Raw genomic sequence first — 25,896 nt, 5'->3', positions numbered from 1 at the left:
GTGACTGCACAGAGGAACTAACAGCGCACATGTCAGTAGAGAGTTTGTGCCCCGCCTCCAGTATAATGTCTTCACTGCCAGAGTCTTAGACATTTACAGTGAGAAGAGAAGAATAAGGAAGACAAAACTTTTATGCAACAACCAAAAATTTAAGAAGCAATTGGGGAAGCTGTGGTTCAGTTTCTCATTCAAACCACACCCACTCTTCCTCATCCACTACATAAACATCTAGACCTTAAATTAGAGGCCTGAGGTGCTTTTACTGTTAAAGCTATGAATTATGTTAATTCACTATGGTAGTAGCTGGAAATCATTAAAACCATCTGCCCTCAGTCTTCCTATGACATTTACATTTGCTGATTGATAACAGGGAAAGTTTCAGTTGTGCTTTAAAACTGATATTTCATTATTTGACGTGCTTCACGTCAGGAATGTACCCACTCTGAGGTGAGATCAGTATTTCCCCCTGAAATCTTACCAAACAAAGGAAGTTCTGTTGAGTGGGAGGAAAGACGATGTATTGTTTCCCTTCACCTTGCAGCCTTGTACGTTTCTGTCTGATGGATGTGAAACAGGGAGCAACTAAATAAAAGTAAGCCAGGGGTTGGTAAAGGTTAGACGGAAATCCCAGTTTGAATAGGATATTCATGTAACATGGTTTTAGTTTAAAAGCTTGTTTCTGCTCTTCTTCATCTTCTGTTGTTTAGTTTGAAAGCCAAACTGATGTCAGAGCTTTTCACCAATAAATAAGAATATGCTGTATTATAGTTTTATGACTATTCTGAACACAGCTTATAGTGACTACATGGGATTTAAAACTAATCATATTTTGTTATGTTAAAGCAAACAGTACATTTTTAGCCATACACAAACAATATAGAAAAACTTATTATTATAATACAACTTACGTGGCATTTATCATGATTTCTAACTGTGAATAACATGACTAGTGTTGAGTTGACCAATTATAAATGTGATTTTTACACTTTTTTGTATTTGTAGACATGCAAAGACATGAGTGTGGTGGTAGGTGAATGTTTTTACCTGTGTCAACAGTGAAGTGAGATGCTTCCACTTTTCAAATCTTTGTCCCAGTGTGAGCCACCTCTCTGTGACCTGTAGCTTCACTTACAGCATTTAGACGTGAGAGCGGTATAATTCATGTCTAAATGCTGCTGGAAAGAACGCAGTTCATCACCAATGGGACAGATTTGACTGAGAAAACTAGGGCACTGCACTCTTATATGGCAGTGACATGTCAGTCACAAAGAAGCCACACCCAAAAGCATACTCTGATTATGTTATTTCTTCTAAATGGGACCCACAGTTTACAAAGTGAACAACATGTTGTCATAAAGAAGCTGTAAAACAGTCAGTTGTTGAGGCTGTAAATTAATTTGGAAAGTGTTTACTCAGGTCATTTCCTTCTCATTTCTTTGGCCAGCCATTTTTTTTTTTAACTAATCAGAGAAGTCGCCCCCAGGTTGGTCATTGTGAAGAATGTAAGTGGAACATGGAAACTACATCTATCATTTATCCACAGTGTTGCTGATGTATAATAACAAGCACACCAAACTGGTGATAAAGCCACTATTTGCCAGTGTTTTATGTCTCCTTGAATCCAATTTGGTGTGCGGTCTATCTAATACTGTTATTAGAAATCCAATCTGCATGTGGGACAGGTTTTACTGCCAATTGAGCATTATAATATAGTTTCTCCCCCAAGCACACACACACGCATACATTGAGAGTTTTGAGCTAAATGGCTGTTTTTGCATTCGTCTTCTGAAGGCGGGAAGTTTCCCTGTGCTCACCTTAAATCATAGCGTGCAAAAGTGTTATAATAAAAACCTGAGGCCTCCAGCATACATAAACAGAGAATGGACTTCAGTGTAGTATAGTCTACTTCTTACTTGAATGCTTAGCCAATGCAACAGCCAAAGTTCAGAAAAGATAATTGCAAAACCATAACTTTTCCCTGCCTGTGGAAGAGTGTGATCAATGCTGAATAATAAAAATGTCAAAAGTGACTAATAATGTGGAGTAAAATGCTGAACAAACCACAAGTCAAATGCTTAGACACCAATCTCTACATCCACATATTACCATCAGAGAGCACTGCATTCACTCAGGAGTAATTGTTAATTCAGTTTAGTCATGAGAAAGTAGTAAATGATGGAAGTGGATTTTTTTGTTTGGTTGTTTGATGCTGATAAAATGCTTTCCCATGGTGCAAAGATAATGCAGAGCTCTTTGTTACTGATGAATCTATGTTGAGGTTTAACCATGTTGTTCAGCACTAGACCAAGACATGCCTTTTGCTTGTGTCCTCGCCAACACTTCCAAGAATCTTCATAGGTTTTGATCAGATAAGGGAAATAATAGATTGCATCATTGTGTATTTTTACTTGATATTCTTCTGAAAAATTGCACATATCAAAGCTACAGTTCAGAATGATTCTAAAGTAAAAATATAATCATGGTTTTTAATTAGCTTCAGACAAATAAGTCTGAGGGTTTAGCAAGAGGACGTGGTGGTTTGCTGACTCTCCACAGACTGAGTCGTTTTTCAGGTCGTATGACTTCTGTTTTCAATTTGTGGTTGGGTTTAGAAAAGGTAGTGAGAAACCCAAATGGGCAGCGCAACCGTGTGTCATTTTTATGGTGTGACTCACACTAGAGAAAAGTTTTCATTCAATATGCCAACTTGTGCAATGGATAAAAAGAAGTGCTAACAGAATCTTCTGACCCAGAATGAGAAAAATCTTTGCATGGATGGAAATTTGTTGCGCATTTGTTACAGAATAAAAAAGTAACCGTATTTAACTCCTTTTTATGCAAGGTCAATTCAAACCAATCAATTCTTTTACTCAAACAGACTCACTCACATCCATTGTCAGATGTTATATAGTCCCCTGCTCCCTTTAGGGGTCACGACTGTGGATCATCTGCATTCATGTCACCCTATTTTTAGGATCTTCTTCTGTGACAGCAACGCTCTGCATGTCCTCCTTCACTGCAACCATGAACCTTCTCTGTGGTCTCCCTCTTTTCCTCCTGGCTGGCAGCTTCATATTTAGCATCCTTAGTTCAATATATCCACCATCACTCCCAATAAAAACTTTATTTTCAACTAGGCTCACCACTAGCAGGAGATGCCATAGAGGTCAGGTGCAGTGAGTGTTGAGTGGTGGCCAAGGGCAGAGGCCCTGGCAGACCGATCCCCCTGTATCGAGGCTGGCAATTGGGACATGGAACGTCACCTATCTGGTGGGGAAGTAGTCTGCGCTAGAGCATGCGGTTGAGAGATATTGGCTAGATTTTGTTGGGCTCTCCTCAATGCATCGTTAGACTGTGGAACCAGTCTCCTGGAGAGGGGCTGGACTCTGTTCCAGTCTGGGGTTCCCCTAGGTGAGAGGCGGTGGGCTGGGGTGGGTATCCTTGACTTGGAGAAGGCATTCAAGTGTATCCCTTGGGTGATGCTGTGGGAGTATTGACTGTCTGGCCCATTGTCACAGGCCATTCAGTTCTTGTACAACCATAGAGAGAGCTTGGTCTTCAGTGGCAGCAATAAGTCAGACTTGTGAATATTGGACTCTGTCAGGGATGCCCTTTGTCACTGATTCTGTTCATAAATTTTATGGACAGAATTTCTAGGCATAGCTAAGAGGAGAAAAGACTTCTGCCTTGGTTGCCTCAGAATCTCATCTGTTTTTTGCAGATCATGTGGTCCTGTTCGCTTCATCAGGTGGTGGCCTTCAGCTCGCACTTTAGTGGTTCACAGCCAAGTGTGAAGTGGCAGGTATAAGAATTAGCACCTCAAAGTCTGAGGCCTCAGCTGGAAAAGGATGGATTACCCACTCCGGGTCAGGGACGAGGTGCTGCCCCAAGCAGAAGAGCTTAAGTATGTCAGGGTCTTGTTCACAAGTGAGGGAAGAGGGGAACAGGAGATGGACAGATGGATTGGAGCTGCAGCTACAGTGATGCAGACACTGCATCGGTCCTTCGTGGTAAAGAGAGAGCTGAACGAAGCTGTCAATTTACCAGTCGATCTACACCCCTACTTTCACCTATAGTCATGAGCTTTGAGTAGTGACCGAAATAATGAGATTGTGGATACAAGCAACAGAAATTATCCTTCTCTCAAGGGTGGCTTGCCTCTCCCTTAGAAACAGGGTGAAGAGTGTAGTCTTTCAAAAGGGGTTCAAAACAGAGCTGCTACTCCTACACATCGAATGTAGCCAGCTGAGGTGGTTTGGGCATCTGATTAGGATGCCTCCTGTGTGCCTCCTGGGTGAAGTTTTCCAGGTCTGTCCTACCACGAGGAGGCCCTGGGGTAGACCCAGGACACGCTGGAGAGATCACATTTCTTGTCTGGGCTGAGACTGCCCCAGTTTTCCCCTGAAAGAGGTGGGTGGGGATAGGGAAGTCTGGGTTTCTCTACTTAAGCTGCTGCCTGCACTCTCTTCTTCACCTCTTATGTGCATTGTCCATTGCTTTGGATGGTTGACCCCCCGTATTCAAACACATTTACCTTCACTAGCTCTACTCCTTGCATGCTCACCTTTCCATCTGTCTCCCTCTCATTCACACACATATTCTGTCTTGCTTCCACTGCCTTTCATTCCTCTTCTCTCCATAGTATGCCTCCATCTCTCCACCTGCTCCTTACTCTCACTACAGATCACAATGTCATCTGCAGACATCATAGTCCACAGAGACTCTTGTTTGACCTCAGTCAACCTGTCCATCACCACTGCAAATAATAAGGGGCTCAGAGCCAATCCTTGATGTCATCCTGCCCCCATCTTAAATCCTCACCACCTCACTACCATCTCACTGCCCTCATACAGTTTTGTACCACCCTCACATACTGTATTCTGCCACTGCTGACTTCCTCATACAGTACTACAGTTCCTTTCTTGGTGCCCTATCATATGCTTTCTGTAAATCCCCAACGACATAATGCGACTCCTTCTGACCTTCTCTGTGCTTCTCCATCAACACTCTCAAAGCAAACATTTCGTCTGTAGTGCTCTGCATGCTATGCATGAAGCCATACTGCTGCTCTCCGATCACTACCTCTCTTCTTAACTTAGTTTCAGCAACTCATTCACATATATTTATCAAATGGCTCATCAGCTTTTTCCCCTCTGTAGTTACTACAGCTCTGTACTTCATCTTTGTTCTTGAAAATTGGTACCAGTACTCATCAGGCCTCTCAATCTCCAAGATTATTTTAAACAATCTGGTCAAAAAAACTCCACTGCTCTCCCTCCTAGACATCTTCATACCTTTACAGGTATGTCATCCGGGCCAATCTTCTTATCACTCTTCATCCTCTTCATAAATACCCTCACTTCCTCCTTACTAATCTTCTGCACTTCCTAATTCACTAACTGTTCTCGATTTGTCCACCTTTCTATCTCATTTTCTGCATTCATCAGCTCCTCAGAGTACTCTTTCCATCTTTTCAACACACTCTCTTAACTTGTTAGTACATTTCCATCACTATCTTTAATCACTCTAACCTGCTGCACATCCTTTCCAACTTTATCTCTCTGCCTAGCCAACTGGTGTCAATCCTTTTCTCCTTCCTTGATGTCCAGCCCCATATACAGCTCACTATAAGCCTTTTCCTTTGCCTTTGCCACCTCTCTCTTTGCCATATGCCTAGCCGCCTAGTACTCCCATCTGCTTAATCATCTCAATGGGTAGCCTGCTTTTTTTTTTTTTTATAGCCTCTTCCTCCACTATTCTGTCACCCTATGTTCCTCCCGCTTCTTGAAGTACATGTTCGACACAGCCATTTCTACCCTCTTCACAAAATCTACCACCATCTGTCCTGCATTTCTCTCCTTAACACCATAATTACCCAACAGCTCCGTGTCACCTTTGTTTCCTTTACCTACATGTCCACTGAAGTCTGCTTCAATGACCACCCTCTTCCCCCTGAGGACACTCTACCACTTCATCCAACTTACTCCAGAATTCCTCTTTCTCTTCAAACTGACATTCATTAAGTGGGGCATGCACACTTGCTTGAAGTACCTGGGAAAAAAATCATTTCAGTTTGTTGCTTCATGGAACAAATTACAAACTGATCTGAATTTGAACGAACTGGTTTCATTAAGTGTCATGGTGCTGGGCAGTTTACCCAGCGTTTTGTGTTTAGTTCTTTTTGGTTCTCTTTTCATTTGAGATTCTTCTGTTTCCCAGTTTTCATATGGTTTATAGGTCTATAGGTTGTCCTGTTATTAGTTATTCTTGTTTATATTGAATCCCTGTGTCCTTGTCTTCCCCGTGTCTTTGTGCTCCAGTGTCTGTTCTGTCCCTCTGTGTCTAAGTCCCTTGCCTCGTGTGTTTTTGTATTCAGTTTTATTCCCAGTGTTGTGTCACATCTGCATCTGTCTTAGTATTTAGTTGTTTCCTGTTTTACTTTGTTAAGTCTTAGTCTTGTATTTAGTTATCCAGTTTAGTTATTCCCAGCTGTGTTTCCACCTGTTCTTGATCCTCTCATTACCTTGTGTCTGTATTTTAACCCTTAACCTGTATTTTAACCCTCGTGTCATGTTGTCATCTCTGTTACCCCGCTGTGTGTCCATAGTCTATGTTGAGCTCCAGCCCCAGTTTATTTGTATTCAGTATTCCTTGTCATTGTCTCAATAAACAATGTTAAGTTCAGTCCTGCCTTGAGAGTCCTGCATTCTGGGTCCAACCTTACCTGCCACACAGCTCACCATGACATTAGATGCATTTAAGACCATTTTAAAAGACTTTGAGGTACAGATGTCTGGTTATAAGTCTCTTAACTGATAGGATATTCTGGTTAAATATAGATGTATTTTAATTTTCAAGTGTCAAGTTGTATAAATCTGTTTATTCTCTTTATATTGCTCCCAGTCTTGGCCAGGACTCCCTTGTAAAAGAGATTTTAAATCCCAGTGGGATTTTTCTGGTGGAATAAAGGTTAAATAAAATAAACAAACAAATAGATAAATAAATCATATACTCCTTCAAGATTACCCCTACTTCATTTCTCTTCCTATCTACATCATGATAGAACAGCATGTATCCAACTCCAATGCTCCTGGCCTTGTTTTCCTTCCACCTGGTCACCTGTATATATACCTTCATTTTCTCCATAATAGTTCATAGTACATCACCAGTTCCCTTTACCAATCATAGACTCTACATTTAAAGTCCCTACTCTCACCACCACACTCCTGCTTTTCCTTCTCTCTCTCTTTTCCAGTATAATGTGTTTTCAAGTGATGGGTTTTAGTTTTGTGTTAACTTATATTTCGGTTCGGGTCTGTTAGTAGAAGTTGTTGTAATAGTACTCTCCCCAGTGTTTCTGTTTGTGCATTCCTTTGTCTCCTTACCATAATTGTGCCTTGGTCCCTCTATGTTTCCTTGTTAAGTGTTGCCTTCAGAACTGCCCTAATTCTTCATGGCTCAGAGGCACTGGAAACATTTCTCAGAGCTTTTGCGCCATATTGGCATGATAGCATCACAGAGTTGCTGAAGATTTGTCAGCTGCACATCCATGATGCAAATTTCCTGCCCCACCACATCCCACAGGTGCTCTATTGGACTGAGGTCTGGTGACTGTGGAGGCCATTTGAGTACAGCAAACTAGTCTTTCAAGAAACCAGTTTGAGATGATTTGAGCTTTGTGACATGGTGCGTTATCCTGCTGGAAGCAGCCATCAGAAGTTGGGTTAACTGTGGTCATAAAGGGATGGACATAGTCAGCAACAATACTCAGGTAGGCTGTGGTCTTTAAATGATGCTCAGCTCGTACTAAGCGGCCCAAAGTGTGCCAAGAAAATATCCCCCACACTATTACACCACCAGCAGCCTGAATCACTGATACGAGCAAATTCTGACCCTACCATCTGAATGTTACAGCAGAAATTATAGCTCATCAGACCAGGCAATGTTTTCCATCTTCTACTGTGCAGTTTTGGTGAGCCCATGTAAATTGTAGTCCCAGTTCTCTGTTGGCTGACAGGAGTGGCACCCGATGTGGTCTTCTGATGCTGTAAACCAATTGCTTCAAGATTCAATGTGTTGTGCATTCAGAGATGCTGTTCTGCATACTTTGGTTGTAATTAGTGGTTATTTGAGTTGCTGTTCCATTCCTATTAGCTCAAAGTAGTCTGGCCATTCTACTCTGACCTCTGGCATGAACAAGGTAATCTCACCCAGGGAACTTCCACTCACTGGATATTTTCTGTCTCGGTAGATCAGCAGTTTTTTAAATATGCAACCAACACCAACAACCATTTACATTCAAAGTCATTTAATCACTTCCTTCCTCATTCTGATGCTCAGAATGGGGAAGGAAAGTGGTTCTTTTGACCAGGTTGTTTTGACCATGTCTACATGTCTAAATGCATTGAGGTGCTGTAATGTGATTGGCTGATTTAACATTTGTATTAACAGGGTGTGCCTTAAAAAGTTGTTGATGGGTGTATATACAGTATGTATATAAGGCATATTTTGGTCTCTGTGGATGTATCCTGTGGATGTTTGTGCTTTTTGTGTCTGCTTTTTCTGTGGACTGAGTTATTCTTTGGATTCTACTTCACTCAAATTAAAGACTTGATTTTTATTATTCCTGTTTCTGTTTCCTGCATTCATTTCCTCTGCACTCCATCATCACAGTCATGGCACTACACAGAAAGGGTTACAGTATTAAATATATCAGTGAACAGTCATGATGTGAAAAAATATCTGATTGGTAAACAGTATTCTCACTGTAAACCATAACCAGCAATTTTGCTTATACCTGAGTCATTGTCTTTCACGCCTTCTTTTTTCTTTTTTCCCCCCTTGGCTTTTTCATTTCTCCCCCTACCTGGTGAGCTCTTGATTGTAATGTCCTAAAGGTGTACCCAGTTACAATTCCTGTTGTATTTAAAGACCTGCTCATCTATCTACTTTCTGCAAGAGCATTATAGCTAGAGTACATTGAGCTTATTCATTTCTTAGCTCAGTGTTCAATTCCTCAGGCTTACCTGGGGCTCATATTTTGAAGTCTGAGTATTACCATTTTGGTTTTATGGAGTCAGGAGATATGATATTTGGAGGAGAGGGTGGAGTGCTATGTTATCAGCTAAAGCTAGATAGCTTGGTTAGTAAGCTGCATCCATAAAGTGTTCATTAACAAAAGTGGAACACAAATTACATGCATAGGCTGTACCACACAGAAAGCTTTATTAATTATCAGATTATTCATTAAAACACAAACATAGTGAAGTGATCCAGTTTGGTGATTTGATTTAGTTGAAATGAGACAGTTATAGGCTGTAGCTCTCTGCATTGACTCCCCCAGTCAATCAAAGTAGGCATGCCCCTAACCTTAAACCTTACCAGTATCTATAAAGAATATACCAGAATATATAAATAATTCACCCAGCATGCAAATGTTGAGAAAGAGGGAACTATCCATAGAGATCAAAACATTTTTTGTATATGCTTTTCAGTGCTGTTTATTCAGAGTTTTTAACATTGGGATGTATGAGGATCAACATGCTTTTGGAGCCAGTACAAATTAGAGAAACTTTCATTTTGCTGTTTGCTTTTGCTTTTCTTTGTTTGCAGCTTGGTGTCAGGCAGTTGTCATAGCAAATACAAAGTTACTGCATGAATGCACTTTCACCCAAAGAGATAAGAGCGCAAAGATGAGTACAACCGAGAGCTGGAATCAAGTTACAGAAAAAATTTTAAGAATTTACTTTTCACAAAGCCCTATTTTCTTTAACTATTAAAAAAATATATGTAAATTTGAGTTATACAAAATTTGAAGTTCTTTCAGTGGCTGAAAAGTGATCGTGTGATTGACTGACTGAAGACTAGGGGGGACAGAGACTTTCAGTCAATGGCACCAAGGCTGTGGAACAGTCTACCTTTACATCTATGCTCAGCTGACTCTGTGGATTCTTTAAAAAGCAGTTAAAAACTTTTCTTTTTAAAAAGGCCTTCTGCTGAGAATTTTTTATTTAATTTTTAGTTTTAGCTATGATGGTGTTTAATTATTTTAGCTTTACATTATTTATTTTTTTAGTTATTATGTTGTTTAATTACTGTCTGTTTTTGTTTTTGCATGTACAGCACTTTGTGACTACTGTCTGTGAAAAGGGCTAAATAAATAAAATTTATTTACATACTTACTTACTATGTCTCTGTAGGTTCTCAGTCATCCAGGTCATTGTAGTCTCTGGAGCTTGAAAAAAAGGGCAACTGGACTTCTTTTTGTTTCTTGAAGATGTTTCACCTCTCATCCGAAAGGCTTCTTCAGTTCTCAAACCAAACGGTGGAGAGACCCAAGTATTTAAACCCCTGTGGGCATAGTCCACTGGAGGTGGTTGTAACCCTCTATTGTTGACTGATATCTGTAGAGCTGAGTTGCTAGCTTGGAGTACCCAGAGTTACTGGTCATGAATCATTTTCTGTCGATTCTATTCTGTAATCTTTCAATAAAAGCATCATATTTCCCCCATTTTTTAAAGAATACAATTATAAATCAAGTGTCATGCTCTAGTGACAGCTATCACCCCCATAAAACCATAAAATAATGAAACTAGGAAAGGTTCACCCTTATATAACATTTATATTTGTTACTTAAAAAAAAATTGGCCTTACTGTGGTGAAAAGGGAGTACTCTTGGATATTGAAGGTCAGGAGACTATGATTCTTTGAATTGTGTAGCTCTCCCAACATTACAGCCACAGCAAGAAAACCATGTTAGCATGTTTGTCAATCCGCTGTCTTCATAATAATAAGAATATATGTAAAATGTATCTCATGGTCAAATGACTGAATCTGATTTTAAGTTCATGTTGCCCTGGAGGGAGGCGCTATGCTGTAGAACTCAACGGGAATCTTGGCAGTTTTAATAATAAAAATGCATTAGACTTATATAGCACTTTTCAAGATACTCAACGACGCTTTACAATTTCATGCACTATTCATCCAGACCTCAATCATACTTGGTGGTGGCAAGCTACTAGTGTAGCCACAGCTGCCCTGGGGCAGTCTGACAGAAGTGTGGCTGCCAATGCGCGCCTCCGGCCCCTCCGGCCACCACCAAACACCACCAAACACCAACTATATTCACACTTAGGCAATGTGGGTTAAGTGTCTTGCCCAGGGACACAATGACAGCATGCGCTCAGACAGGGACTCAAACCAGGGACTCAAACCAGCAACCCTCCGGTTGCGAGGTGAGCACCTACCCACTGCGCTCTGCCACTTTGAACATGGCAGCGTGCCACTGACTGCAAAAACTTCAGTGATCAGTTTTCATCGCCAGCTTATTTTTAGACAGTTTCAAAGGTAATAAAGAATAATTTCTAGGCATTTTTTTTCAATAACTGATTTGGATCGTTTACAGGTTTATATCGATGAGTGTTTCAAGCAAATCATCTTGGGCACGACTCCCTCCAGCAGCAAAGGAGCTCTGTCCACTAGGAGAAGCTGCCCTGAAGACTCCTCAGAAGCAGCCTCTCCACAAGCCAGCACTATGTTGGACATTTTGTAGTCCATAAATAACAAACTGTCCAACTTTGAGCCTGCATGGCCCTTGTGGAAATCATCCACAAAGAGTTTCAGGCCCTCTGGGTGTCTGTGGAGTACAGCCAACAGAAGGTGAAAGCACTCACTGCATAAAACGCCCTCCTCAGAGAGTCGGTAAAATCTCTCACAATGACCCGGCTCTCAGAAGAAAATTTAAAAAATTAAAGAAACTGTTATTGAGCTCCAGGCGTGCGGAATTAGGGAAAATCTCGTGTTTTCAGGCATCTTGGAGAAGTCATAAGAAGACCCGGAAACAACTGTGAAAACATTTATTCAAACCCACCTGAAGCTCCCGAAGGACACAGTGAAGACCGTTACCTTCCGTAATGTTCATCACCTGGGAGGGAAGTGGCCCAACAGATGCAGACGCAGACCAATCATGGCCAAATTCAAACACTTCAAACAAAAAGAGTGGATGAAGAGCCACAGCCCGAGCTGAGAGGAACAGACTTCCCAAAGGAGATCCTGGAGCAACACAAGGTCCTGGTCCCGATATAGAAGCAGTACATCCAAGGAGGCTGCCGAGCCATCATCGCAGCGGATAAATGTTATGTCAATAAACAGCTTTACCGCAACCAGAATACCACGCCATGACTTTACTGATCTAACAAGTGATCTGTGTCCACAATAGCACCCTTTTTGCTTGTCTTTTTTTTTTATAATTGTATTCAAATGGTTTAAAAATTTTACAAAATCCAAAACACAATGGTGGTCTAGAACTACCAATTTTTTTATTGCTATTTATAATGTAAATAGATTGCAGTACATTTCAAAATGGATTAAATCCAACTTGTTAGACAGCCCAAGGTTGGATATAGAACAAGCAGTTTGTGGAAAAGTAAAAATCTCTGATCTGCCTTTCATTAGCTCTAGTATTAAGTGTCAAACTGCTTTAAATGCCTTAGTATAAACACCTCTCTGACAGCCTGGTGGGAATTTTTAAAAATAACAAAGGTTTCACTTAGCCCTTGTAAACAATCCAGATATTTGTTAGAAAAGAAAATATTGATTATGGCATCTGTTATGGCAAGATAAGGGTATAGAAATTCTAGAACATGTTATTCAAGATGGAAACTTTATTACATTCCAAGAACTTATATCAAAATATGGAATCAGAAACAGTAAAAGCAAAAGTTCTTGAACACCAGCAACTGAATTCTGTTGGGCCCGGGCTGTGGGGTCTGGAGCCCTGGGCCCTGGGGTCACCTGGCTCTTGGTGGGGTTCATCCTTGCACTGGGGCGGTCTGTGCTTTCCCGGGCACACCACCGTGTGGGGTGTAGCATGGAGGGGGTGGGGCTTTCAGGTGAGGGAGCAACCATCATGGGGTGGTAAGGGTGGGCTCGGGCCACCATGTTTCCATCTCTGGCTGCCCTCTGTGATGAAGGTGGTGGTGCTGACCTGAGCACACCACCAGCTCTGGAGTGTTCACTTCTCCCTGCGCTGTGCTGAGGTGTGGAAAATCGGGGTGCTTACTGAACCAGCTGATGTCCCGAGCCTATTTGTTTTTTGTTTCTTCACATACATTTGTTTTTTCCGGGTACTGTTTGTTTTATTTATATATATATATATATATATATTATATATACACATATATATATACATATATATATATACATATATATATATATATATATATATATATATATATATATATATATATATATATATATATATATATATATACATACATACATACACATTGTTTTCCACTTGTGCTCTGTCCTCTTTTTCTATTTATCTCCTTTTTCTTTTTTCTTTCTTTCTTTTTCCAGCCTACAACACATATACATTATGTAAAAAAAAAAAACACAAATAAATACATAAATAAAATAATAGGAATAACACTAACAAGAGGAGCATTCAGTTCATAATTATGCTTGCAAAACCTGCCAGACAAGACAGGCTTAAAATAGTTCATATTGCCTTAAAAACTAGCGTGCTAACTGCTACTTTAAATATGTTTAAAGCTAAGTTGTATGCTGAGCATACAGACAAACAGAAACAACATTCAAAGGTGCAATTTGCTGCAATTTGTTCTTCGTTTCTAAAAACGTTTGATGCGTGTGGTTACATATCTGTGTAGCTGTTGACAGTAACACGGCACTCCTGATCTGTACCTGTGGTCTCATATCAGCCAAACTTTAGCAAAGAAAAGAAGAGGAGTCATTTACAAACACATATTACCTACAGCTTCATTTTGATTACATGAACATTGGACTGTTTGCTTAAGAACCACTTCCTGATTACAAGAAACTATACAGTTTAGAAGTGGAAATAGCCAAATAGCATGTGTTTCATTTGTCTAGGAGGAAATCCATATTTAGATATACTAGTAAAAATGTGATGTCTTTGTCGGAAACGTGAACATTTCTGTTGGGTTTGTGATTTCAAATTAATTTCCATAGAATGAGTGGGAAAGAAAAAACTTTCTCTTCTTCAAAATAAATGAAAACATTAAGATCATCATGTGATCTATGAGCACTGGTCTTTTTTTTGTAGGCTATATATAACTCAGTGATTCATATCAGCTTGTCACGCCACGCAGAGTTGATTGTACAGCCGTGGTTGGACTAAGCAAAAAGCTTTTATCAGCTCAGTACCAACTGTCTAACCCCAAAGAAGGCTCTGCTTAGTTCCCTGTATTATTTCATATAAGAGCATGAAAGAACTGATTGTGTTTCATCCATTTTTATATCAGTTCACCCTCCCAGCATGTGAATCTCGCTCCCTGGAGAGTTTTTCTACTCCTCTCCTTCCTCTTTTATCCCCTATTTTCTTGTGTATGTAAACAGAAGTAAAGCATTTTTGGGCTCCAAGGCAAAGCATGATGATCAAACACCATGCACAATCGATGATTTTGAAGAGATCTAACAGCTCTTATAAATGTATTTCACACAGGATGAACGTCAGAAATGAAGAAATTTATTTCTGAAGCCAATGGCTGCATGTTTTCTCACTTTAGAAGGCGAGAAGAGAAAACAGAGAACAAAGAAACAAGTTTAACTGCCTCTGGTTTCTTGCACATTGCAATGTTAGCTTCTCGTTAGCTCTGACTACATGGACGAGCAGTTGTGGGCCTGCAAGCTGAAGTGCAGGGAGGAGTCAGTGAAAAAGACGAGGCGCTCTAAGAAGTTTCACTACTGCATGGCTCATGTCTCACATGTAAAATTTCTCACGAGGAGTCAAAGTTAAACAAAACAAAAATTACTCAGGAAGAAAACTGGAGGCTTCAGTGTGTTAACATCACTCTTGTCTTCCATGTATCTTTCTGATGTTACCCAGTGAATTTGAACACACGTGTTATGACTCTCTTCAAAAGCCTAACATGTAAGGCACAACCCTTAAACTGAATTCATCGTATAGATAACTATCACCCTCCTTTTTCATAAGTCAGAGCGATTTCACACTTGAGCAAACTCAAGTGAAGATTAGATGAGCAAAGGCTTCCTGTTCTTGGTGGCGTAGCTGAAATGAAGCTTCCTGACAGCAAACGTTAAGGTGAAGGCAGTCTCTTTTGGTGTGACATCACTCATCACTTGCTTGACTTGAAACCAGAGGCGAGGTTTAGGGTTTGGGGAACAAGTCCAGGAAGCTGTGTCAACTGATAAGACAGAAAACTTATGTAGCTTTAAAAAAAAGACAGCTTTTCATATGTTAGGTTTGAATTTAGTTGAGAATTGGGAATAAAGCTTCAGTTTGGCGTGTACTCGTCTGCCTGCTGGTCTTCGCTGTACGGTGTGTGACTGTACACACCCTAACTCCTGGACATGGCAGGCCTTTGTGGTCTAAAGATCCTGCTTTTCTGGGCCGGGATCATCGGTGTGACCTACTGTAAGTAACCATTTCCAGTGTTAATGTGTAGCTTTCTTTACAGAAAGATTGTGGAAGGACTCTGGTGTTTCACAAAGGTGTCTCTTTGTGTCTGTAAACTGAGGAGAAGCAACAAAAAAAGTCTGTAAATGCAAATCATGTAGATGATAAAGTGTCATCCCTAACTTAACTATTTCTGAAGTTGAATGTTGACTTTAGGATTGTGCTTGTGAGAATTATTTTCCATGCGTGTGATGGAGACATGAATCTGTCAGTGGAAAAGCTTGACTTTTTTTTTTTTTTTTTACTTTTCAAAAGTAGAAAACATCAACACACAAAATGTAATCATTTAAAGTAAAAACCGAGGGCAGGGATGACAAGCTACAGTATAGCATGCCTTTGAGATGCATCCGTGTTTGTGCTACTTCACGTTAATTTTCCAAACCCAAGAAAAGCAGACAGGAACAGCACTCATTTGTGATGTGAGAAGCTTAACAAAGTGACAGGTTTCTGAGGCCCTTTGGCAATAGAATAAACACTTATGTTCAATCAAAGATGCCTGTTAATAGGGAAAAGGCACTCTTTAAAACATGTTCTTTTATTTGGTACAAAGCTGGGAATTTTTACAATCATGTTTCTGTTCTGCTTTGACACCGTGCATGTGTGGAGGTGTGATTGTGTATGGTATACGAGTAACTGTGGGTTGGTGGGTGGGGGTGGGGGGGCTATGTCTATCAGAGATGAGAGCATTTGAGGTGTGGCTCTGCATGCTCTTCACTTTAACCTTAGTGACTGTGAGTGTTGTATATGATGAACATTTGATTGTGTGTGCATGTGCATACAGTATATGTGCATGCCCAGTCAGACCCATCTTACTGCCACAGTATCACTCAGAGTTCTGCTACTGTACTCTGTACCCAAGAGCTGAGCTGAAATGCATTATTTGTTTCACTTTATTATCATTACCTCATTATCATTGTTTCTAACATACAGTATTTCTCAGTTACTATGTGAGGTGACTCATCATGGCACCCCAAAACAAGACTTTTGTTTCTTTATGAATATGTTAACAGGGATTTTGATTGAGCAATCATTATTTTACAAAATTAAAACAAAATTAAAAGCATTCTAAAATAAAATTTCCAAATTTAGTAGGTAAAATTACCCTACTAAACCTCCACTTTACTCCATTAACCATTGATCAGATTACAATTCTGAAAACTTACAGTCACCAAATATTGTTTCTCTTACCAAACTAAGGAATCTAAATATGCTGCTATAGCATATAAAAGACTCTATAATAACAATTGATTTTATCTTATATTAATATTTATATCCAGCAAACTAGACATAGAAACTTTAGGAACACTTTTGAATAACCAATAAATTTACACTTAATTGTTACAGTATTTAACCTGACGAACGTCTCGTCTAAATTTAAGAGACATTTGGCCAAAAGACCAGAACTAAAATAAAAATGCAAACCCACTTCTTAATATATAATTTTTTTGTTTCAATATTAACTGCATTTAAAAATAATTTAAAATTCCACTCAGCTTGTTCATCTTTTCTATATTTTCCTGCTATTTCTTGATTTAAAGAGTTAGAACACATGCAGTATCGGCTCAGCTGTAAATGCAAAGGTTCACGTTTCTTTTGCTTAAAAGGTGCGAGAGAAACTTAGCCCTGCCTAACAAGCAGCCTGCTTTAGCAGCAGCAAGACAGAGTTGTGTGATCAAAAAGTTTGACCACTTCCGTGTTCCATTCTGAGTTGCCTTCATTTCCTGGCAGAGCAGAGCAGCGCGAGCTGAGCAGACTGAGGCGCAGCATGGCCAAATGACTAGAGAAAAAAAAGGGGAAGCACAGGGTCTGAAATGAAGAAGTGAGGTCAGAAATGTTAAGCATGATTAAAAAAAAAGTTTCTGCGAGGTGGAGTGCTTCTCACCAAGCAGGTTCTGCTGTGAATGAAAAATGTGAGCGTTAGAAAAAAGACTGATTTAAAGAAAATACACACTGATAGAGAAACTGAATGCATTAGAGACAGAGCTAATTATTGCATCAGTTTCTTTATGATAACCATGTGGTGTTTGAGCTGCGATTGTCACTAAACTATAATTGCTGTCATGCCCGACAGTCGACTTTCTTCTGTATTGTTGCCCCTTCCTCTACCACCATCTTCCTCAATTTCTTCTGCTTTCTCTGTCTCACTTGAACAAAACTCTTCCTACCTGGACAGGCTGATGTAACTGAGTTAACTGTTTGTGCCTTCATGTCATACTTTGCCTTGAAGACAGTGAAACAGAAAGTACCCAAAGGACACTAAAAGAAAAAAACCCTACTAACCTAGAAATACTTAAAACAAACATGGCCATTATGAAAATGACTTTAAATAGTGCAGAACAAGGTTTAACTTTACTGGGCTTAAAATACATGTAGTTATGATACAAATAAAGGAGCAGCAAAACATCCCTCAAACCTTTCACTGAACCTGTTCCAATCAGTCAACTCAAAACTAATAACTGATGAGTTTGTAGAGGTGGTGAAATGTCACTGCAAAGGGTTTGCATCTCTGCACGATTCAGTGAAACAACAACGCGCCAAACCACATCCTGACACTCATTGTTTGACTGTCCCATATCACCAATCATTCAGTTCTCATTTCTATTTTTATGAAGAACAAAATGGACAAAACCAAAAAGCACATTTGAAGCGTAATTATGTTTTATTCTGCTTTTTTTCAGTTTAATTCTTTGTAATATCAAAAATATAGAGAAAATAAAATACAGCTGAAATTAGAAAACAAACAAAAAAAAAGGATTTCATGGACAATAAATATTATTTTAAACCAGTTTTGGTGAAACTTTTTTGTTCAAAGTATATTTGTTTGCCTGTGTTTGTGCCAGTGATTATGGGTGCATGGGGTGGTTCACTGTTTCAGTGCATTGCAGGAAGCTGCGGTTTGCTTTCACATATAGCATGTGTGGCTCTTGTCTCAGTGTCATAGCAACCAGGTTACACAGCACTACCTCGTCCACACAATGTCAGAAAAAAAAGATCTTTTCTCTCTTCACCTGATTATGTTTCACCCTGTTGAACTGATCAGATGGAGATGATGCTTAGAAATAACTGGTTGTTGTTTTTTGTTTTTGTTTTTTTATATATACAATAAATGCTTTAATGACAATAACACTGATTTACACATTTTTTTCTGTTGTAATTACAGGTAACGATGTCTCAAGTGAGTACCAATATATTTTGTGATGATATTCTCTTTATATAATTTGCTTCTTATCAGGTATCAGAATGTTTCATTCATGTTGTCACACTCCCTCAGCCTCACACTCTTTATATTGTCTGATCTCTTCATGGCACACCCTTTATAGGTAAACTTATTCTGAAATCCTCTTACTTAAACTGACTGACAGTGGCTTCCATTTAACTAACATGACTCAACCAAAGATTTAACAGCAAACACCAAAAACAAAAACTAATTAAGTTTCTGCAGGATGTGTAAAATTTCTTGTTGTTTGTGTTCATTTCACCATAAGTTTGATGGGCCAAAGATTCATGAAATTCTAATTTTCATACAGTGACTATTTTGCATTACTGATTTCCCCATCAGGAAGTGGTAATCAAAGACTGCACACTAACAAGTTTTTCAATTTATTTATTTCTTGCCTGCTTTTAAGGTGAACTAAAGCAAATTAAGTTGCCACATAACTCGAGCTATATACCATGACTCTGGGGATAGACCCTTAGCAGTGTGGGTAGAAGGTTTATTCATATTATACTTGCTTTTATTACTTTTATTATACTTAATTATACAGATATAGTTATATGTAATAATCCAAAGTTTGTTCACACAATGAAATGTATTTATGTTTTGAGTTCCTGTCTAATATGGCCTGGAGTCCCTGCACACTGAGTCTGACTTTACACTAAAACCAGATTTTTTTCTGTTCTCATGCATTGATAACTTATTTCTTATTTCCACCAATCGTGGCTTATATAATAACTGTCAAACGTTATTCTCATCATCATCATTTGTTTTGTTTTTTTTGCTTGTTTTTTAGTTTGTATTTCAAGTCAATGATTCTTTTGTATCTTTACTATATTTATAATAAGTTTTGGGCTATTGGAATAATATTATCACAATGATAATAGGTCACTGGTATAATATCAGTTAGTCAATCTTGAACAAATGTGTCGATGTAATGAGGAGAAGGACAGATAAGTATGATGGCATTTTTATGCAGAGAGGAAGGAAGGTGATACACAAAGCATATTTTACAGTTGAAGAAACAAATATTTTGATGTCATGTTTATTTCTCTTTCTTGGATAGAAAATGTTTCAACCGCCTCACCTCCACGCATGGCCACAAATTTTATAACAAGTCAACCACCCTCGCCCTCACCCTGCACGCAAGGATCAAAATCCAGTAACAAGTCAACCACCCTCGCCCTCACCTGCACGCAAGGATCAAAATCCTGTAACAAGTCAACCACTCTCGCCCTCACCTACACGCATGGATCAAAATTCTGTCGAAAAAAGCCAGTCAGCCTCATCCTCGCCTTCAGTCTCCATAGCATCTGCTATTGTCACAGCAGTGACAGCATCTGCTTCATCAGCAGCTACTACCAAAATCACAGACGTATCAGCTACCCTCAATTCTTCAGCTAGTTTGAAAAATCACACCTCCTTCCAATCAAACTCTTCCTTTCAAGCAGCCAATTCAACTATCATGTCTGGTAATGTATTCAGACTCAGTTTGACTTTTGCATTAGTTCTTGATTTTAGCCATATTTTTAGTCAAAGGTCTAAATTGTTAGTTAAGCAGCATTTAAGGTAAGACTGCTGGCAGTCAGCTTTTTCTGCCTGAAGCTGACCTCAGACATGCTCTCCAACAGCAACTGATTCTGCTGCAAACACCTCATCCTCATCCAATTCATCCAGCACCCATCCAGGCTCTCAGAGCCTCACACCCTCTCACAACCAGACCTCACATCCAGGCACCAACACCACAGTGTCAACGACCACCAAAGGTTGGAAGTGTGTTTTTTATTATACAGGACTTTGATAAGATTGTTAAATTCACACAAGTATAGACAAAGATCACCAGCACTGCAGAGGTATAAGTACTAGAAAGGTGCTTTGCAGTATTCTAATACTAATGTTGCATAATCATATACTAATGATTTGTTTTATTCTTTTCTGATCTCATCATTTAGCCCCCAAAGCACCAGATTCTGAGCCTCCACAGTGTGAGTATCAGTTTAAAAGATCATTTTCATTCAGTGTTTTCAAACACTAATGTTGGTGTCCAGCGTTTCTCTCTGACTTTATGATGAATTCAGTAAAAGTATATTTTTACAACGAGTATAAAGAATGTATTTTATCTTCACTGTGCACTGGACCATGGTCAATATCTGCATGAAGAAATCATATGAGATTAAAAATGTAATAAACTGATTTAAATTGACAAAAAAACATTTTGTTGGTTTTGCAGGTTCTTACAATGTCACAAAGCACAGGTCCTTCTTGAAGTTTGAAGTAAATCGTCCCGGTAACTACAACATAAATGTTTTTGAAGGCCGACCGAAGACTGTAGAGAAAATCCAAGTTCATAACTCGACTCAAAACTCAGTATGGAAAACTAAACCCCTGAAGCCCTGTACTGAATACAGCCATAATGTTTCCTTTATCGGAGCTGATGGCAAAGAAATATTCTGTAACTCTCAGGCAAATAAAACTAAAACAGATAAAATGAGTGAGTACAAATAATTAATATTTTTGTGTTTTTAAATCTTTCTGTGAGACTTTTTATAAAACTGACACATTTGTGCATCACTTGTGTATTTTAGGTGAAGGTGACGTTAAAGAAAAATACTGCATCCCTGAACATGTTTGTTATGAAAGTGATTGGGACCTCAGCTCTTCAATATCAACACCAGATAACCTTCCAGTTAAGCGATGCAGCAATGACAAGAAAACATTCTGTGTCAGACCTGCGAACAAGAACATCTGCTCAGATTTGACCATAACTTTCACTTCAGGAGCCTGTGTGAATTCTTCCTTTAGCTTCATCAAAAACATCAGTGTTGGTATGTACCTCTGCTTTGAAATTCATAACCTTTAGAGCTAATTTAATCATGTTTTATGTTTGTTCCTTTTTTTTCATTTTTTTTTTCTACAGAGTTCTTAAATTCTAATGAAATACAGCAGAATAAATCCCCTGGACTTCCTGCAAAAATAGAAACAGACATACCAAAGTGTAAAAATCTCTCAGTTAGTTACACCTGTTCAGGTAAGTGCAAGGTCGGAGTGTCAGCTACATTATAAGAAGATTTGCTCTGAACGGTCTTTTAGTGTAAGAGGAGTGAGTGCTTTGTGTTCTCTGTGAATCTGTTCAGATTTTTTCCTTTGAATGAGTTCATATTTGAATCTAAAACCAAAAGATAACTTCCTCATATGCTCTGAGCTACATGTATATCATTTTTGTCTCCTCAGAAAAAGGTAAACCTGATGATGTGAAGCAACTGTCTGAGCTGGAGCCCTTCACAGACTACAACTGTACTGGTCGGATCTCAGACAACAACAACACCACAAATAAGACAACTCCACCCATCCACTTCAGGGTTGATTGTGGTCTGTTGATATTTCCTTTACCTCAGTGAAACTTTTTTCTCACAGTTTAGAGTGAAGCAAATGAAAAGTTACTGTATTCATTGTTATTGATGTTTACTGTGTTCCAACAGATCTTACAATAAACAACATAATGAACATTACAACCAACAATTCCATTGAGCTGAGCTGGAAAACAACCAGTAAGAACTGCAAAGAACCCAAACTGGAGAAGCTTTCTTATGACTGCATTTGTCAGAAAAATGGTCATAAACAAGGTCAGCCACTTAAAGGTAAGTGAAACAGTTCAGTTACTGTACTTCTGTGTTTAGTTTACAGTTTTTATTTTCAGGATGAAATCTCTACAATTCCTAACTAATCTGTAAATAACAGAACAAATACAAATTCATATAATGATGTACACTGATATTAAAATAAACAGCAAATATAAACAGAACAAACACTGAAATGTCAGAGTCTGGTGAACATTTTCCCACAGAAGAAACTCTGATCTGTCTGAAGTGAAAATCTTCTGTTTGAGATGAGAAGCTGATTTGAAACAGTTCCCTTCATAAAGAGTAACATAAGCAGTTTCTTGGTCTGCTGGCTGTGCAGTACGTACATAGTTTATACTGTAAGCCTGTAGATTGAGAATCAGTGCTTTACAGCAGCAGTAACACACACTGTGGGTGATTATCGTGCATAAGTTCTTGTCAGTTTATGGGTCACTTGATGAACAGAACAACCAGCTGATGAATGTTTGTGAAACTTTAACTTCAGATTCAGTCACTGGAAGTTTCTTAAGATGGTGATGTTGATTTAATCAGACTCCACAAACAGCTGATGGAAATTATGTTACAGTTACAGGCACAAAACTATCACCTGAAGGAGGAACATGTAGGATTACTGGACTGGATCCATATAAAAGTTATACCTGTCAGGTCCAACCCAAATACAACAACGAGATTCGCGATGCTACTGGAACTAAAGTTCAACTGGAAACTAAGATTGGAAGTAAGTAATCAAACATTAATTACATTACCCACTTACATAATATAAAATGCCTACCTTTTATTTATTAATATGAAACAATGTTCTGCTTTTATTTATCCACATAACCTGACAGATGTAAATGTTGATATCTTTCTCAAATATCAAATATCTGTGCCAGCATTTTGGTGGCAAACTGAATTATGAACCATGTGGTTATGATCTAACATTAATATAGTAAGTGTTATGAATTGCTAAGTTAAGATGTCTTTATTAGTATGAACATATATTTACATATATAAATGATGTAAATTACAAGATTCTTTTTATCCTGTTCTATCAGAAACTGTTTTATCGATCACTCTCTCCAATGAGCAATGACTGACTATTAAAACAGTTCTCTCATCATTAGAGAAAGGAAATATTTAAAAATACCAGAATCACAGTAATTATTCTAGTAATTATTCAGTGAGTTGTGTAACTCACTGACTCAAAAACTGCACAGAGTAAAACAACTCTACTGAAAAAAACAGTCCATCAATATCTGGTGCGTTCCAGAATAAGTCTCTCAACTCTGATTTCCCACTCGGAAAGTCGGAGCAGCCCCACCATCGCCAAGTTAACAATCAAAGATGGTGGCAGTAAATGGAAAAAGTAGTAAAACTGTAAAACTTGTGATCTGTGCTGCTGCTGTTGTGTATCTATGACTCACTAAATGAGCCATAAACAGAGCACAGATCAGGATCTGCTTCCATGAAGTTTTATGCTGTGTTGGTGGTTCTGATGTTACTGCAGGAACTCACAACGCAGGAAACATAGAGTCCAATCTCAGAGAGAGGAGCTGATGGTTCACATGTGAAATGTAGTTAAGTAAAAAAGAGAAAAGGGAAACTCAAACTACACTTTTCATAATTTTATTTAAATTAAGTAATTTATTTGAAGACAGCTTTTTCAAAAGTTCTTTGTAAATTTCTGAATGCAGACCTCATAACCTCTGCCAAGGACGTCATGTTTTTAGTAGGTTTTCCATGTCATTCTCTCTGTAAACATGATAACTCAAAGAGTTTTGAATGAATTCGGATAAAACTTTGTAGGGCTGCAGAGTGGGGTCATGTTAACATAAAAAATTTGCCTTACATCCACCGAGGTCTTCAAAGTCAACTTCATGATTTATTGTCCAAAATTGACAAGAAGCCTTCTAACTTAGAAACTATGATTCTTAAGTGTGGTGTGTATTGTCAACATATAGAAAATAAAGATTTAAACTATCATGTTAAATTTGACCTCTGACCTCACTTTTACATTTCACATCTGTCTTTCTTTCAAGTTGACCCCAAAATGTGTGATATCTTTAAAGAAGGTATCATCAAGACTGCCCAGAGAGTGGACTTGGTGGAGGTTTCCACTCTGAGTGTTATTTTATTATTAGACCCTCCAGGTCACTGTGAACAGTATTGAAATACTATTGATTTGCACTTTCTTTCTTTGACAGCCAGTTGTTGACTGTATACAGACACTGATACAACTGTTAGATTCCTTCAAACTATATTGTATTGCATTATCATGCATGTGAAACTTTATGATATTTTGGACCTTTGAGGAAGTTTTCTCTAACTGGACTTCCTTAAACTTTAATTGCTGCTTTAGTTCTGCAGTTATTTCCTACTTGTAATTTTCAGAAAATTAATTAATTAAAAATGTCTTGACTGAAATAAAACTAATATAATATTACATTAAGCATTAACTCTCCAGCAGAATAGGAAATAAAATAAAATCTGTCTGCTTATCATTTTCCATCTCATAATTTATTTTATTTTCTGCTTTCACACACTTTGATTTTTCTTTCATTTAGATATGTGTTAATAACATCAAAATTGCAGGTCAGCAGCATGAAAACAAAGCACAATTTATAACATCAAATAATAAATTAAATACAAGTTTGAATTTATAATAAACAAATTGAAAACATCAAAAGTAGCCACCTTTATTTTTTGTTTTTAGCATTTTTTAACTGTATTTGTGTTACTACTGATGTTCATGACAACCAGTACAACATAGCATTAAAACGGCTGTCATAACAAATTAACTTAACTTCAAGTGTTTTATTTTTTAAAAATGCTTTTTTTTAAATTCTGTTGCAGGACCTGGAATTGTCAGGGATCTGACATTGACTGTTCAGGATCATAATACAATTAGAGTAACCTGGGTCAAACCACAAACTTTAAATGGACCTGAGGTGAAATACAGAGTACATTTGTATAAAGCTGGTGATAAACCACAGGAAAAAGAGACCTGGGAGACAAATTATGTGTTCACAGATCTGAGCTACTCTACGACCTACAATGTCAAGGTTTGTATAATCCTATTTTTTGGTTTTATTAAAAATTATTGTACTGAAATTAGTGATATATTATTTTGTCTAACACCTACTGTTTGAATATTTTAATTCCTAATGAACTGATGTTCTGTCTTTAAAGGTGGTTGCTTTCAATGAACGCTTTGAGAGCCCCCCCACAACAAAAAAAGCTGATACTCTCTGTATGTTCTATTTTAATTCATGACACATTTTTATCAGATGAATCCTCTCACACATTTTATACACACATATTTCTAAAAATTTTATCTGTTCCATAAATGTAATTTTCAATATTATTTCACAGACAATGACAAAGCTGTTATTGGGTTTCTGGTCTTCCTCATCATCATCACCGCTCTTGCTCTGCTTTTTGTCGTCTATAAGATCTACATTTTAAAACGCAGAAAGTCACAGTAAGGATACCTCCTCACATATATTGTTTCCTGCATTCATTTTTCTTTTGGTCTGCTTCCAACTTTGTAAACTATTTTTTTTCTGTTGATAATGCAATTTTTTTATTCATTTAAATTT

The 25,896-nt window shown here is 38.3% G+C and overlaps 1 protein-coding gene across 3 annotated transcripts in view; it reads left to right on the top strand.

The window, feature by feature from the left end:
• The first annotated feature begins 15,037 nt into the window (after positions 1 to 15,037).
• The window catches only part of ptprc (protein tyrosine phosphatase receptor type C), a 20,847-nt gene continuing 9,988 nt past the window's right edge, over positions 15,038 to 25,896 (top strand). Inside the window, exons 1-14 of one of the 3 annotated variants that reach the window (XM_030726951.1) lie at positions 15,039 to 15,418; positions 18,621 to 18,635; positions 19,741 to 20,146; positions 20,306 to 20,440; positions 20,627 to 20,659; positions 20,905 to 21,165; positions 21,260 to 21,499; positions 21,592 to 21,702; positions 21,906 to 22,043; positions 22,154 to 22,312; positions 22,881 to 23,033; positions 25,151 to 25,359; positions 25,487 to 25,547; positions 25,670 to 25,778. In XM_030726951.1, the coding sequence (XP_030582811.1) occupies positions 19,924 to 20,146; positions 20,306 to 20,440; positions 20,627 to 20,659; positions 20,905 to 21,165; positions 21,260 to 21,499; positions 21,592 to 21,702; positions 21,906 to 22,043; positions 22,154 to 22,312; positions 22,881 to 23,033; positions 25,151 to 25,359; positions 25,487 to 25,547; positions 25,670 to 25,778 (1,832 nt within the window). In that variant the 5' untranslated portion in view covers positions 15,039 to 15,418; positions 18,621 to 18,635; positions 19,741 to 19,923. Of the gene's footprint in view, positions 15,419 to 18,620; positions 18,636 to 19,740; positions 20,147 to 20,305; positions 20,441 to 20,626; positions 20,660 to 20,904; positions 21,166 to 21,259; positions 21,500 to 21,591; positions 21,703 to 21,905; positions 22,044 to 22,153; positions 22,313 to 22,880; positions 23,034 to 25,150; positions 25,360 to 25,486; positions 25,548 to 25,669; positions 25,779 to 25,896 lie in introns of all 3 variants that reach the window. The other 2 variants (XM_030726952.1, XM_030726953.1) reach the window with 2 other exon arrangements.

Source organism: Archocentrus centrarchus, chromosome 4, assembly GCF_007364275.1.
Source record: "Archocentrus centrarchus isolate MPI-CPG fArcCen1 chromosome 4, fArcCen1, whole genome shotgun sequence".
NCBI classification, from domain to species: Eukaryota; Metazoa; Chordata; class Actinopteri; order Cichliformes; family Cichlidae; genus Archocentrus; species Archocentrus centrarchus.
The sequence above is the reverse complement of the archived record's forward strand: the minus strand, read 5'-3'. Positions and strand labels throughout refer to the sequence as shown.